The sequence below is a fragment of the Corvus kubaryi genome, unplaced genomic scaffold (genome assembly GCF_017639235.1).
Source record: "Corvus kubaryi isolate FWS band 111438036 unplaced genomic scaffold, C.kubaryi_AGA036_p1.0 split1-131, whole genome shotgun sequence".
Taxonomy (NCBI): Eukaryota; Metazoa; Chordata; class Aves; order Passeriformes; family Corvidae; genus Corvus; species Corvus kubaryi.
This window is the reverse complement of record NW_024582073.1, coordinates 22,172,926-22,185,774: the sequence shown is the minus strand read 5'-3', so window position 1 is coordinate 22,185,774 and position 12,849 is coordinate 22,172,926. Positions and strand designations below refer to the sequence as shown.

The 12,849-nt window shown below is 51.5% G+C and overlaps 2 protein-coding genes across 3 annotated transcripts in view; both read left to right on the top strand.

Moving 5' to 3' along the window:
* Positions 1-5,238, top strand: part of LOC121676624 (homeobox protein HMX1-like) — a 6,368-nt gene extending 1,130 nt beyond the window's left edge. The window contains exon 2 of the mRNA XM_042053393.1: positions 1,456-5,238. Within this exon, the coding sequence (XP_041909327.1) occupies positions 1,456-2,243 (788 nt within the window). The 3' untranslated portion in view covers positions 2,244-5,238. The remainder of the gene's footprint in view (positions 1-1,455) is intronic.
* A 5,029-nt stretch (positions 5,239-10,267) lies between these two features.
* Positions 10,268-12,621, top strand: LOC121676757 (homeobox protein HMX1-like). Of its 2 annotated transcripts, none has more exons than XM_042053680.1 (2): positions 10,268-10,563; positions 11,180-12,621. In XM_042053680.1, exons 1-2 carry the CDS (start codon positions 10,353-10,355, stop codon positions 11,761-11,763), a joined length of 795 nt encoding a protein of 264 aa, XP_041909614.1. In that variant the 5' UTR covers positions 10,268-10,352; the 3' UTR covers positions 11,764-12,621. The 2 variants fall into 2 exon arrangements, with proteins under 2 accessions (XP_041909614.1, XP_041909615.1); XM_042053681.1 differs by lacking the exon at positions 10,268-10,563 and adding an exon at positions 10,796-11,038.
* Positions 12,622-12,849: the final 228 nt, after the last annotated feature.

Below are 12,849 nucleotides of genomic sequence, written 5' to 3'. Positions count from 1 at the left end.
CAGTAAGTCGCCTTTCCCCACCCTTCACCGCCGGGCCCTGCCGGGGCTGGGGTGGGGGGTGTTCCTGCTCCGGCCGGGGTGGGGAGGTCCGGGTCCCGCCGCGGCCGCCCGGAGCAGGCCGGAGGGGGATGCCCGGAGTGCCCCCGCAGCCCCCGCCCTGCCTCCCCGTATTCGGCCGCCCGGGGCAAATCTCCGGAAATGCTCCCTGTGTGTCAGACACCTGGAGCCTCCGCCCCGCCGCCCGAAGTGTAAACAGGGATTCTTGGCTTGCTTGGAGATTTTTTTTTCTTTCCCTTTCCCCCCCGTCTCTTTTTCTTCTCTCTTTCCTCTCTCCATTTTTTTTAAATTTTTTTTTTTTTAAGAGGCAGGTCTGCCTTTTTTTATTTTTTTTTTTAACTTCCCATTAAGCCACAAAGCTGGGAGCACAATCCCCCAGCAGCGCAGTGGAGAGTTTGGGAAGCCGGGGAAGCAGCTGGGCTCGGTCCCAGCTGCCCCTGCCGCCCCATCCCGTAGAGCCAGCCCCGCTGCCCTCCGCCCGCAGCGCGGCCTCTCGCTGCAGGGATCCCGATGGAGCGGGTTCTGGAGCAGAAGCCTGGGTTTGGGGCAGAAATTAACATGTGATAGAGTGTATGGGCTGCCATCAGTGGTTATTTTCTATCTACTGATAGAAAAAACATTGTGCCTCGGCGCATCTCTGTGATCCTATACGAGTCTGTAGAGATCTCACAATTGCTCAATAAGGAAAAGAGGCGTGATTTGTAATCCAAATAGTTTCTTTTCACAGTAATGGGTTTATTAATATTTTTAATTTCTCTCAAAGGTACATATAGAAACAGAAAAGTACTCCAAAAACAACTGCTTTCCCCCCCACCTCTTTTTCTTTTCTTTTTCTTTTTTTTTTTTTTTTTTTTTAAATTTTCTGGTTTTCCTCTGTTCTATAGAGAAAGAAATATTTTTTTCCCTTTTAAAATTGTGGTTGGAATGCACAGTGTTGGGAACTCCACGGAGATATGTCCCGATACTAGAATAGTTGTCCTGATCCACTAGCTTTTGAAGTCCAGAATAATGGGCAGTGAATTATTTCTTTTTTTATCCCTCTTATATACTCTTTATATACACACGGACGCACTGTTATGCTTACCACTCTGACACAATGTACTTACTCACAAATGTACTTGTGTGTATTTGAGTAAATACAGATGTGTGTATATAAATGAGAGGTCACACATATCCGTGTGTGTACATACAGATATAAAAAGTATACACACACTTTTGTGCATGTACACGTGTGTATATATACATGGGTACGTTTTATGATTCGGAAACAGTCTATATGTGTTATACACATACGTAGGAGTGCGTTTGTGTGTGTGCACACATACGCAGATTGATGAGCATGTCCATAGATCAGTATAGTTATATATATATAATACAAGGTTTGTGTTTCCATATAAGCATGCGTGTGTGTATACACTCAGAAACGTTTGGGAGTTTATCTCAGGAGGCAGAGAAATGGCAGGAGCCTTTTCCCGGGCCCCTCGCTTCCCGGCCTTGCTCTCCTCGCAGCCGCGTTGTTTCCCCTCCCGGTGAGCGAGGCGCGGGGTGGGCGGGCTGTGTGGTGCCCCTGCTCCCTCAATCCCTGCAACAGCCCTCTGCCTCTCTCCGCAGCCAGCGACCGAGACTCGCCCGAGCTGCCCGAGGAGCCGGCGGAGCGGGCGGCCGGTGGCGGGCGGGCGGCGGCGAGAGGCCCGGCGGGCGGGCGGCCGGGGCCGGGAGGCCGCGAGGAGGAGGAGGAGCGCGGCGAGGAGCCGGGGGAGCCGGAGCAACGCGCCGCCGGCCGCAAGAAGAAGACGCGCACGGTGTTCAGCCGCAGCCAGGTGTTCCAGCTGGAGTCCACCTTCGACGTGAAGCGCTACCTGAGCAGCTCCGAGCGGGCCGGGCTGGCCGCCTCGCTGCACCTCACTGAGACCCAGGTGAAGATCTGGTTCCAGAACCGCCGCAACAAGTGGAAGCGGCAGCTGGCCGCAGACCTGGAAGCGGCCAACCTCTCCCACGCAGCCCAAAGGATAGTGCGGGTCCCCATTTTGTACCACGAGAACTCGCCGGCGAGCGCCTTGGGCTTCACCCTGCCGCACATGTCGCCCCCCTTGGTGGGCTTCTCCAGCGGCGTCAGCTATCCCCTGGGCACCTTCCCCGCCGCCTCCCTCCCTTTCCTACGGTCGCAGATGACAGGACTCGTCTGAGCGCCCACCTCTGCCGGGACCGCGGCCCCCTCCCTCGGCTTCCAGCTCCACCCCCATTCCTCCACGGACTTTTTATTTTCAACTTACACGTTTCTCGATTTTCTGTTTTTGACCTTTTTTTTTTTTTTTAACGTGCAATAAACTTACTCTTGGGGTTAACTCGGAGCGACGTGCGGCAGCCGGAGGGAGCCGAAAGGACTGCAAAAACCCCAGCCATGCACCGGGATCAGGTCGGCGGGGCTCCCACCGCCGTGCATCCAAAGAAAATCCAGCCCCGTGGCAGCGGCTAAACCCTCACCGCCGCCCCGGCCCCAGGGTGACACAGACCGGCGTTTTCCGGGGGGCAACAGACTCCCCCGACCCTTCCTCCTGCGACCCGCAGAGCTGCCGAGCGTGATACGAATGTACGGAACAGCCGGCGCTTTCCGGCCTCGCCGCCCCCAGCCCGCGGGCGGCCAAGCCTCGGGGCCCCCGCCGCGGCCAGGAGACCTTCCCCGGGACCTCTGGTGCCCCGGGCCAGCGCTCCTACAGGGAAACCTTGAAGTCTCCCCGCTGCCCCAGCAGCTTTCCGTGCAGAGCCGGGGATCCTGCTGATCCCCGCCTCCAGCAGCTTCTCTAGGGCCCTTTGTTTTAGCCACTTAATTCGTACAGATCCCCCTCCCATTGTTACTCACATTTCCATACTATCGACACCCAAGCATGTGCTGGTGCCCCCTGGTCCTTCTCGATGCAGGAGTTTGATTTGAAACAACTTGAAGTCAAATTGTTGAAAAGAATTTGCCCTGCTGAAATCCGAGCTGTGAGGATTTGGTTTCTTTGTTTTCATTTTATTTCCCTGGCAAATTATCAGCTAAAATACACGGGTTTATATATACATATATATGTATGTAATTCCACATACTGTATTTTACAAGTGGATTCGCCACTTTTTTTTTTTTGGTCTCCTGAAGAAGTTGAGGAAAGCGCACCTCGACTTATCTGTCTCTTACGGGATTGGTTTGTGTAATCGATTAATAATTCACTGGCAATTAAAAAGGAAGGAAAGAAAAATAATCAGATGGGAACAGACTGGGGAGCTGTATGGCCGGTTATGCGAGCGAACCTGCAACATGATATTATATGAAGTATTATGCATGCAAAGTTATTGATTTTTTTTTAAAAACTGTTTTTTTCTCCCCTCCTACTCACTCTTAAAATTAATTTCGGGACCATCATTGTTTCTAAAAGTTTGAATTTCTTTTTCAAAATATTAAGGGGGAAATGACCTTATAAAACTCGGCCTTGGTGGAAAGTCAAGCTTTGATTTTATGTTTTAGGGCATAATCAGCTGCAATTGAACCAACCAGCTCGGAGCACTTGGTGTCCCTTCAGGTCCTGGATCTGTTGGGGAACGTACATGCGGACCTGTTTCCCGAGAAGGAAGGGCAGTCTAATTCTTACTATTTCCTACACTTTTCATTATAATTGGAGCAATCTTGCTTTTTCTGGCTATGAAATTGATCAGCAAGATGTGGTGAAGCTTCAGCTTTGATACTAAATCTGAGAAGAAGGGTCAGGGGTGGATTATAACCTCGACACAATTTTGGGCTTTCCTCCCTCTATTTTTTTCTTTTCCTTTCCTTTTTCTTTTTCTTTTTCTTTTCTTTTTTTCTTTTTTTTTTCGTTTTCTTTTTTTTTATCATTTTTTCTTCTGCTTTGGCCCGAAGTATGGCTTTGAGCACCAGCCCGTGCAGTTGAAGTCAGGACGTTGCAAGCCTCAAAACCACTCGAGAATTACATATATATGTATACATATATATATTTGTAGGTTCCGGAGAAAAGTACTAAATTGCCGGGATACTGGTTTCGACTTAAGCCCCGTTTCTGGAAGCTCTTGTCTTTTGGGGTTATTCTTTTTCTTTTCTTTTCTTTTCTTTCTTTTTCTTTCTTTTTTTTTTTTTTTTTTTTTTTCAGCTGCTGCTGCTCTCCTTCTGAAATCTCCGGACATATTCTGCTGCCGTTTTCTTGGCATATCCATCAAACACCCGAATTTGAGATGAAAACTTTTAAAGCCTGGTCCCCGAGCGGTGTAAGAAGGACTGGGAAGCGGCGAAGTTGAGGATATCGGTGCCCTGGACAGGACCCGCCGGCAGCGGGGGAAAGTGGCTGGGCTGGACTTCAGCCTTTTCCTGCCAGAGGAGGTGACTTGGGGTGATGTTTCTTCCTCAGGGTGCAAGCACTTGATTTTGATGCCGTTCAAAGATTGCCTGCCCCTGGAAGAAAGCGGCTAGACCGTTTTTCCCTTCAAATGCAGCTCCCCAGATCTCCCAGTGTTACCTACTGGAGTGAAATCCTGACTCACTACAGTCATATCAAAGTAGATTGTAATCCAACGAGAAATTTAACACACCTGCCACTCTCCACATGCCTTTTCTTTGGAGTAACATATGAGATTATTATACTTCTGATTCTACTAAATATTCTTTTCTTGAAGTTAAGGAACTGGCAGGGCTAAATGATCAATCGGATTTTTAAAATGTGTTTTGCCATTAGTATGTTTGTTTTTTAAAGATGTGCTGATTATATCAATAAACAGATTTTTTTCATACACTGTATTTGTAACTTATGATCATGGTAAAATATTAAAAGGTGCAAGACGTGAAATTATCTAAGAAAAAGTGCTTACTTATGCCTTATTCTGCAGAAAATGATTTATAGTGGCTTATTAAAAGTATGTGCTGAAAGTAGGAACATAAACACCTCAGGTTTCTTTACCTTATAGCTTTTTTTAATGATACTTTTCCCTGTACCTGATGGCAAGAAATTTCTGTAGGATGCAGAGAAATAGCTAGCAATAGATGCAGTCCCTGATGTATGTGCATTGACTATTTCAAAACAGGCAAAATTCCCCAGACTCAAACATCCAAGCCCAACCCGCAAATCAGGACAGCAAATTCTTCAGTTTTCTTCCTTGTGTGTATTTTTTATTAAACAAATAAAAAAGGTAAGAGTCACACGCTTTGTGCTGCTTCTGCAAAGAGAAAACTCTAAGAAAAATGTTGATGGACTGTAAAGCTCGAAGTCCTTTAGCAAAGGCTGTTTGTGACATATAGAGACATACGTTGCTGCTTTATAGATCAAAGCAACCTCAGAATAGCTTTAAAATAAATCCAGTTATACTACAGCTGTAATATTATTATGCAGCATAAATCCTTTTCTGTTGACATTTATTTAATGAATGTTGCTACAACAGCTTAGCTAGATGGCACTCCAGAGGCGAGGCAAAGAAAAACCTTGCCAGATTACTCACAAAGACAACTTGTGTTTATTGGACGCTAATAAAAATAATCAGTGAAAAGATTTTTTTTTTTTAAGCAAAGCAAATGACAATCAAAATAGAGTCTGAACTGCCCTTTTGAAATAAATTCCTAGTGTAGCTGCAGTAAGATGTTATTATTAATTACACTTTAAATGAAAATGATCGATATACTGGAAAGCACCTTGTTAAATGGCTACTTTGCAAATGGTACATTGCTCACCGGCTTAAGATGGCCCATAACTTTTCTCGTAGGCACGAGTCTAAAATATTCATGCAAATCAATACTTGATAAATCTCATAGGTGCGTGCTGGCTCCACTGTTCAACAATATATTTGGATCGATTCTGGTTTTTTTCCTTTTCCTCTGCATTATCTTGGAATAGTCTGTCTGTGCCCCCTGCCAATGTGCCCCGTGCTCACCATCGACCGGAGAGAGACTCGCTCCAGACTCCAGCGGACTCACAGTGTTTAGTGCTGTCAGCCTCAGATCCAGGCAATATTCTTACATTTCCCTTCCCATTCCAAATGAATGTAACTTTATGGTGGATGTCTTAATGCTTCCTTTATCTATCCTGAGTTTCTCAAGTCTGCTTACTATTTAATTTCTGTGTAGTGAGATACATGGAAGTCTATTCAAAAAGATGCAAATGAAAACTTAGATGTGCACCTAAAATTTAAAGTTTCTTTCTTTTTCTTTTCTCTTCTTTTCTTTTCTCTTCTTTTCTTTTCTTTTCTTTTCTTTTCTTTTCTTTTCTTTTCTTTTCTTCTTTCTTTTCTTCTTTTCTCTCCCTCTCTCTTTCCTCTTTGGCAATTCCAGTCTACTGAACAGTCGTGAATTACTAGCTTTATTCGGAAGTCCCCTCCAGGATTTTTCCGCAGGTATCAAGCACAGTGTCTAGAGGAAGGCGATTTAGCTGAGGACCGTGAACTGACCTCAGAGGGAAACAAAGAGTTTCGAAAAGGGATGCTCTGTCCCGGGGTCACAGCATGGCCCCATCTGCCTGTGCCCCAACACCTCTTGGGCCGGAGCACTCCTCTGAGAGTGCCCAGCTCCCTAGAACAGCCAGTTACTGTGCGACTTTTGTAGCTGCCTTCCTGGGGATCTCCAGGAAGAGTTGCTTTCCAGCTAGCGATACCGTTGTCTCTGCCCTCCCTCCCCCGCTCCCTCCCCGGGATGCCCAGCGCAGGCGAGGGATGTTCCCGCTGCCCCGAACCTCTGCCTGCCCCAGGAGGGCGGCGGCAGGGTGGTTTGAGACCACAACAGCAAACGGCAATTCATGTCCAGCCACGGCTGAACCGCTAAAGCGAGTTTTATTTAGGGACCAGCAGCGCCAAGGTGCCCAAACCCGCCTAGTGATTTTAATGAACTTTTCGGACAGCGCTTCTGCTCCGGACCCACTCGCCACGGTTGTGTCCCGGGAGAGCACGGGAGGTGGTTTAAAGAGTGCTGTGAGGTGCCGCTGTGTCTGCAATTGCCAGGGTCTTACTTGCAAGAGGATATGAAATCCAGGGAGTGACTTTTACCCTCGAGTACCTCGGGGGATAAACCAAGCTCGATTCCGTAAACCAAGCAAAACCAGACTTCGGCGTTTCTGTACCATCTAATCAGATTTCATTTCCATCAGGTTTAAAGTAAGAGAGTTCTTGTGCTCTGAGCTAAAATGGAAAAATAGATATGTATGACGAGTGATTTCTGGTAAAAAGCTTTCCCAGGTGAAAGGTTTCCACTCTGCACGATGTTAGCTTCTAGTGCAGGATTATATTATTAAAAGGGAAAGGTTCTCTCTTCCTGCCCTGCCGCTGTGAGGTACCGGCCTCCGTGTCCTCACGCGTCCCGGACAACGAGGTTCTCCACAAATAAAATGCAAATGAAGCGTGGGCTGAAAAAGCACCAGTGTCGGAATATCTCTACCTATTGCAGGAAAAACTGTTGCTTGTAGCCGGCAGCCTTTCGGAGCCCGGGAGAGAACCGCGATGGTGCGGAGCGGTGCTGAGGGGGAGCAGCCGCGAGGGGATCCACTCTCTGGCCTCTCTGACCCCGGATCCTCTTTGCTGGCTCTGATTCTCTCAGAATGCGAAGGCCAAGGCCAAAGCCGCCCCTGCCCAGGGCCGCTCCTACAAGAAGCTCTTCCCGGGGCTGCTCCACGCATCCCGGGAACCATTTGTTGGAAAAAGCCCCTGAATTTTGGGAAAGACTCCCGCCCCTCTGCCCTGTCGGACACTGTTCCCCACATAAAGTATGGATCAGATGCGGGGCGGGGGCTCGGACTGTGTTACTGGGGGCCTGGAGTGGGCCCGGGGGTTCCCCCCCGCCGCAGTCCCGCTCCCTCCGAAGGAGGACTGTTCGCAGGTGATTGGGTTGTGCAGGACACGCTCTAGCTGTTGGTCTTTATTTCCCCCCGAAGATAAGGTGACCTAGCAGAGGGCATGAGGAGCTCGGTAAGGATCTGGCTTGTAGAACACGCTGCAGGGGGACCCCGCTCCCCGCCCTCCCCATCCTCTTGTGGCCAGTGAATTGATTCCAACTTGTCCCAGTGGCTGAAGAGATCTAGCTCTGTAGCGTGCTCCGTCTGCACGAAGTTTGTCGGGGAAAAAAAACCCCAGCAAACCGAAAACGGTTTTGAAAAGTGGCCAAATGGGGCTGGGAAAGGATGACAAACCTTTCTACCCCAGTGCAGGATGTTACCCGGCCGCATCTCCCAGGGCTGGGCTTGGACTGCTCGGCAAGTGGAGGGGGCCGTGGTGAAAAAAAATATTGGGTGATAAAACTTATGTCTCCTTCTTCACTTTCCATCTTATTTCTATCTTTTTCAACTTTAACTTTTTCTTCTAAGAAAATGTCTTCTAGGAAAATACACTGAGTCAAGGCATTTGCTTTTTAGGAGGGACTTTTTCTTTCCTTTTGGAACTAGAAGGGAAATGGTTTGCAGCAAGAACAGATGTGATCACCTGGGACGTGCCTCACTCACAGACAGAGGGGAGACCAAGACAGGAGCGCAAAGAGGGGCCCGACCTGGCATCCAAGTCTCCCATGCTCCTAGTTTTACCATCTCAGACTGAATTTCTTAAACTATATTTTCAGCTGCTTCTTCACATTTTGTACCTCTCTACCGCGGCCCTTCCCTTGGCCCTTCCCTCGCCCTCTCTTAAATAGATATTTTGCTCTGATAAAACCACCAGTTCGTATAGAAGACTGCAAGACAAATGCAACAAGTTTGGGCCTGTGGCCAATAATCGTGCTGATGGAAGATGGATATATTTCTTTTTCGACTGGCAGAAAAATGTGCAGCTCTCCAGCAGACGGCTGCATTAAAATTTGAGTGCATTCATAAATTGAAAAAAAAAATTACATGAAAAAGAGCAGAAACCTGCTCTCTCAAGTACCAGTGCGTTAAAGATTAACGCAGTCCAAAGCCTTAAGATGCCCCCTGATTTTAGCTCATGGACTCTCTGGCATCACAATATTTAAAAGCCTGTCAGCACTTCTATTGTCAACTCTTTTTCAAGGGGTTCTCGCTTGCCCTCAGCAGTTTTCGTGGTGGAAACCTCGAGATTCGGACTAAAAGCCCTCTTAAAAGCCGGTTGGAAGCATTCCCCTGGCTTTACACGGGGTCGCAGAGACGGAGAGGTTTCCCTGTGATCCGCAACTGACGGTGGCTCTAAAATCGCTGGAAGTCCTGCCTCGAGTAGTGCAAACGGGTTTTAAAACGCTACAGTGCTGGGAGGTGGTGGGAAGCAAAAGTTCTCAAGATAGTACAGAAACACATTGATCCTTTCCCAAGTTCCACAGCTCAGATGAGCGCTTCTCCATCTCCCAAAGGCACACCTTGGTGAACTCACATACCCCCACGCTGCCGGCCAGCACTCTCTCCTTTGAAAGCTACAGAAGAGCTCTGCTGACCCGCGGGGAGGAGGGGAGGATGTACAGGGGATGGTGAGGTGTGGGGGAGCGTGTGGAAGTTATGTGTGGATTTTGGGGTGGCCTGACACCACGGGGCTCCTTGGGAGGAAAAAAGGGTCCCTTTCTCTCCAGGGAAACCATGTGTACTCAGTCTGAGAGTCTACAGGTGAAAGGACTACAGGGAAGAGACGTTGGCTGTAGGAACTACTCTTCCACAGTCTACCCCACTGCAGAACAGCGGCACGGACAATCTTAAGCAAATGCCTTCAGCCGACTGCCTGGGGTCGTGCCAGGTACTGTACAAACACGGGGAAGGGGTTCGCGGCTCCCAGCTTCCCTTTTCCCTCCTTCCCTCCCTGCCTGCCATGGCTGCTTTTCCTCGCCGGACTCCGCCTCATTCCCCTGATTTTATTTCCAATCTTCTCCCTCCGCTCTTCTCCCTCAGTGCAGAGATCTCCGTTCTACCATCCCATCTCCTCTTCGCCTTTGCCGTGGGCTCTGGCTCTGCCTTCCCTCTGCCCACTTACAGTGAAGGGCCTAGGCTGGAGGGTAGCCAGCCCTGTCCTGCCGCGGCTGCCCAGGCCACTCTTTCGGGACATCTTGCCGTGCCCCCCGCCCCTCCCTTCCTCTCCGCTTCCCTCTAGTTCCTTCTCCTTTTCCTTCTCTCCACTCTGCAGCCTCCCCTCCCTCTTTCCTTTCCCTGCACGGCTCCCCCCGTCGTCAGTCCTTTGGCTCCCCCTAGCTCCATCCCCTCCCTCCGCCACCCGGACCCCTCCTCCTACCCGGACCCATCCTTCCCTCCGCCCCGGCTGCCGCCCTCCCGCCGCCGCCTCCAGTCCTGCGGCTCGGCTCGGCTCGGCGCGGCTCGGCTCGGACACGCTCGGCTCGGACACGCTCGGCTCGCCGCGCCATGGTGCAGCTCGGGGGCGGCCGCCGAGCCCCACCAGCCCCGGCCGCGCCGCCGGCCTTCAGCATCGACAGCATCCTGCAGCCCGGCCCCCGCCGCCCGGCCAGGGAGCAGGGCACAGCCCGCTGCGCGCTGCCGGAGGAAGAGGAAGAGGAGGAAGAGGAGGAAGAGGGGCCTGAGGAGCAAGACCCCTGTAAAGGCTCCAGCGACTCGGGTACGGAGCCAGCAGCCGCCTCAGGCTGTCCCGCACGTCGGGCCGCAGTCCGGCCCCCACCCAGGCGGTACCTGGGCAGCCCCAGCACCGCCGGGCCGGGCCCGCGCACACGCAGACACAGACACGGACACAGACACACAGAGACACACAGACACACAGACACACTCACACACAGACACACAGAGACACAGACACAGACACGTACACACGGGCACAGTCACAGACACACACAGACACAGACACACGCACACACAAACACAGAAAGGCACACGCAGACACACACGCACAGGCAGGAGGAGGGGAGGCTCCGCGGGCGGACGCGGGGAGATGCCGCCGCACACGCACCAACCTGCTTCCAGGGTGTTGTGGCCCCCTCCCGGCTTCCTGGGGCTGTCTGTGCCGTGTCATACCGGGGGCAGAGGGATTTCCTCGGATCCTTATGGAAGCGCCTCACCCTCCTGCTCCCCTCTGGAGGGTGTGGGACCGCGGCCAGCCCTCGGCAGCCCCCTCCCCATCCTGTCCCCCACCCTCTCCCTGCGCTCCGCCGGGCCGTGCGTGCATGCGGGGCGAGGGTGCGGGCGGCGGCGGGGACTGATGCTGTGCTTTGCCCTTGCAGGCAGCGAGTCCCGCCGGCTCCGGGCAGAAGGGAAGAGCCGCAGCTTCCGCTCCGAGGGCGGGGATACGGGGTCCCCGCTCCCCACGGAGAGGCTACACATCCCCCGGCAGCCGCCGCAGAGAGAGGCCGGGGGCTGCGGCTCGGAGAACGGCAGATCGTCGGCGGCGGGCGGCAGGAAGAAGACGCGGACCATCTTCTCCAAGAGCCAGGTGTTCCAGCTGGAGTCCACCTTCGATGTGAAGCGCTACCTGAGCAGCTCCGAGCGGGCCGGGCTGGCCGCCGCGCTGCACCTCACTGAGACCCAGGTGAAGATCTGGTTCCAGAACCGCCGCAACAAGCTCAAGAGACAAATGTCGTCCGAGCCCGAGGGCCAGGGGCCGGGGCCCGCCGAGCCTCCCGGGGAGCCGCAGGTCCCAGCTGCCGCCGCGGCTCTCTCCTTCCCGTCCCTCTACAAGGACAGCCCCCTGCTTAGCCGCTGCTTGCTGCCGCTGCCTTTTCCCCTGCTCTGCCCGGGCAGCGCCATCCCCTACCTCTGCCTCCCCGGGCCGGGCAAACACTTCAGCCTGGTGGACGGGGACGTATAGCCTCTCCCCCGGCCCCCGACCTTCTCTTGCCGGGGGCCGCCCGATTTTATTTATGACCCCGCTGTGCCGGTGAAGTGTCCGTCTTTTCCACAGCAGCCCCCCGGCCCACGGAGGGGCCGCCCGGGCTCCCCCCACGCGTGTCCGTGGGCTGCTGACACGTTGCTAAAGCTCGAAAGGGGGCTGCCAACCAGCCCTCTCTCTTGCAGCGCTTTTTCTGTGGTCAGGACCGAGGAGATAACACGGAGCCACCAAAGAAACCGGGACATGCTCTGCCTGCCTCCCTTCCAAATTTTCCCGTTCCCGTATTACAGGAAGGCCAATACTCTTCCTCAGTCCACGGGGACTGTGTCCCCACGTCCGTCCCGAGCGCTGTGGCCGTCTCTCTACCGTGAACCGAATCACATTTGATACAGATTGGTAATGCCGAAGGCCGCTGTGTGCTCCTCTATCTCAAACTCTCCACCTCTAATATCCCTCAGAGTAGCTTCTCCCCATCTTTAGCATTATCAAAATGTAGACACCTTTCCTCAGATCTGGTTCTTAAACTGTGACTTTCTTGCCTTTTTCCCCTTCGGAAGAAACATCCCAAGCTCCCTCTTACACGTTTCGTGCTAACTGGTTCTCAGACTGAGGCTCGTGTGATGTTTTTACAGAACAAGACAAGCTGTCTCTTGTGCTAATCCCGCCCCCCGAAATCTCGTGGGACGCTTTTACCTGCTATCCTAGAGTAAAGAAGTGAGGTTTTAAAATTTTTTATATATACATATAAATTTGCAAACGCTTTTGTCCTCCTTTGGTTTCTAAGTTTACAAGCTTTATATCCCAAGGTTGGAAATAAACGTTTTCAGAAAGTTGAAACTCCTGCCTTTTCAATAATCACTACTAGGTATTATCAAAGGAAAGATATTTCCTAGAGTGCATCGATAGTTTTCATTTTAAAAATAAAGAGCACAATTTAAAAATAAAACCACAATCGTGGCATTACGAAATTCACCCTTGCATGGGCGAGTGGCAACTCATCGAATTTCCCAGTGCGGAAAAAAGCGCGATAGTGGTTTCATCTAGATAAGAAGGGGTTTTCTTTCC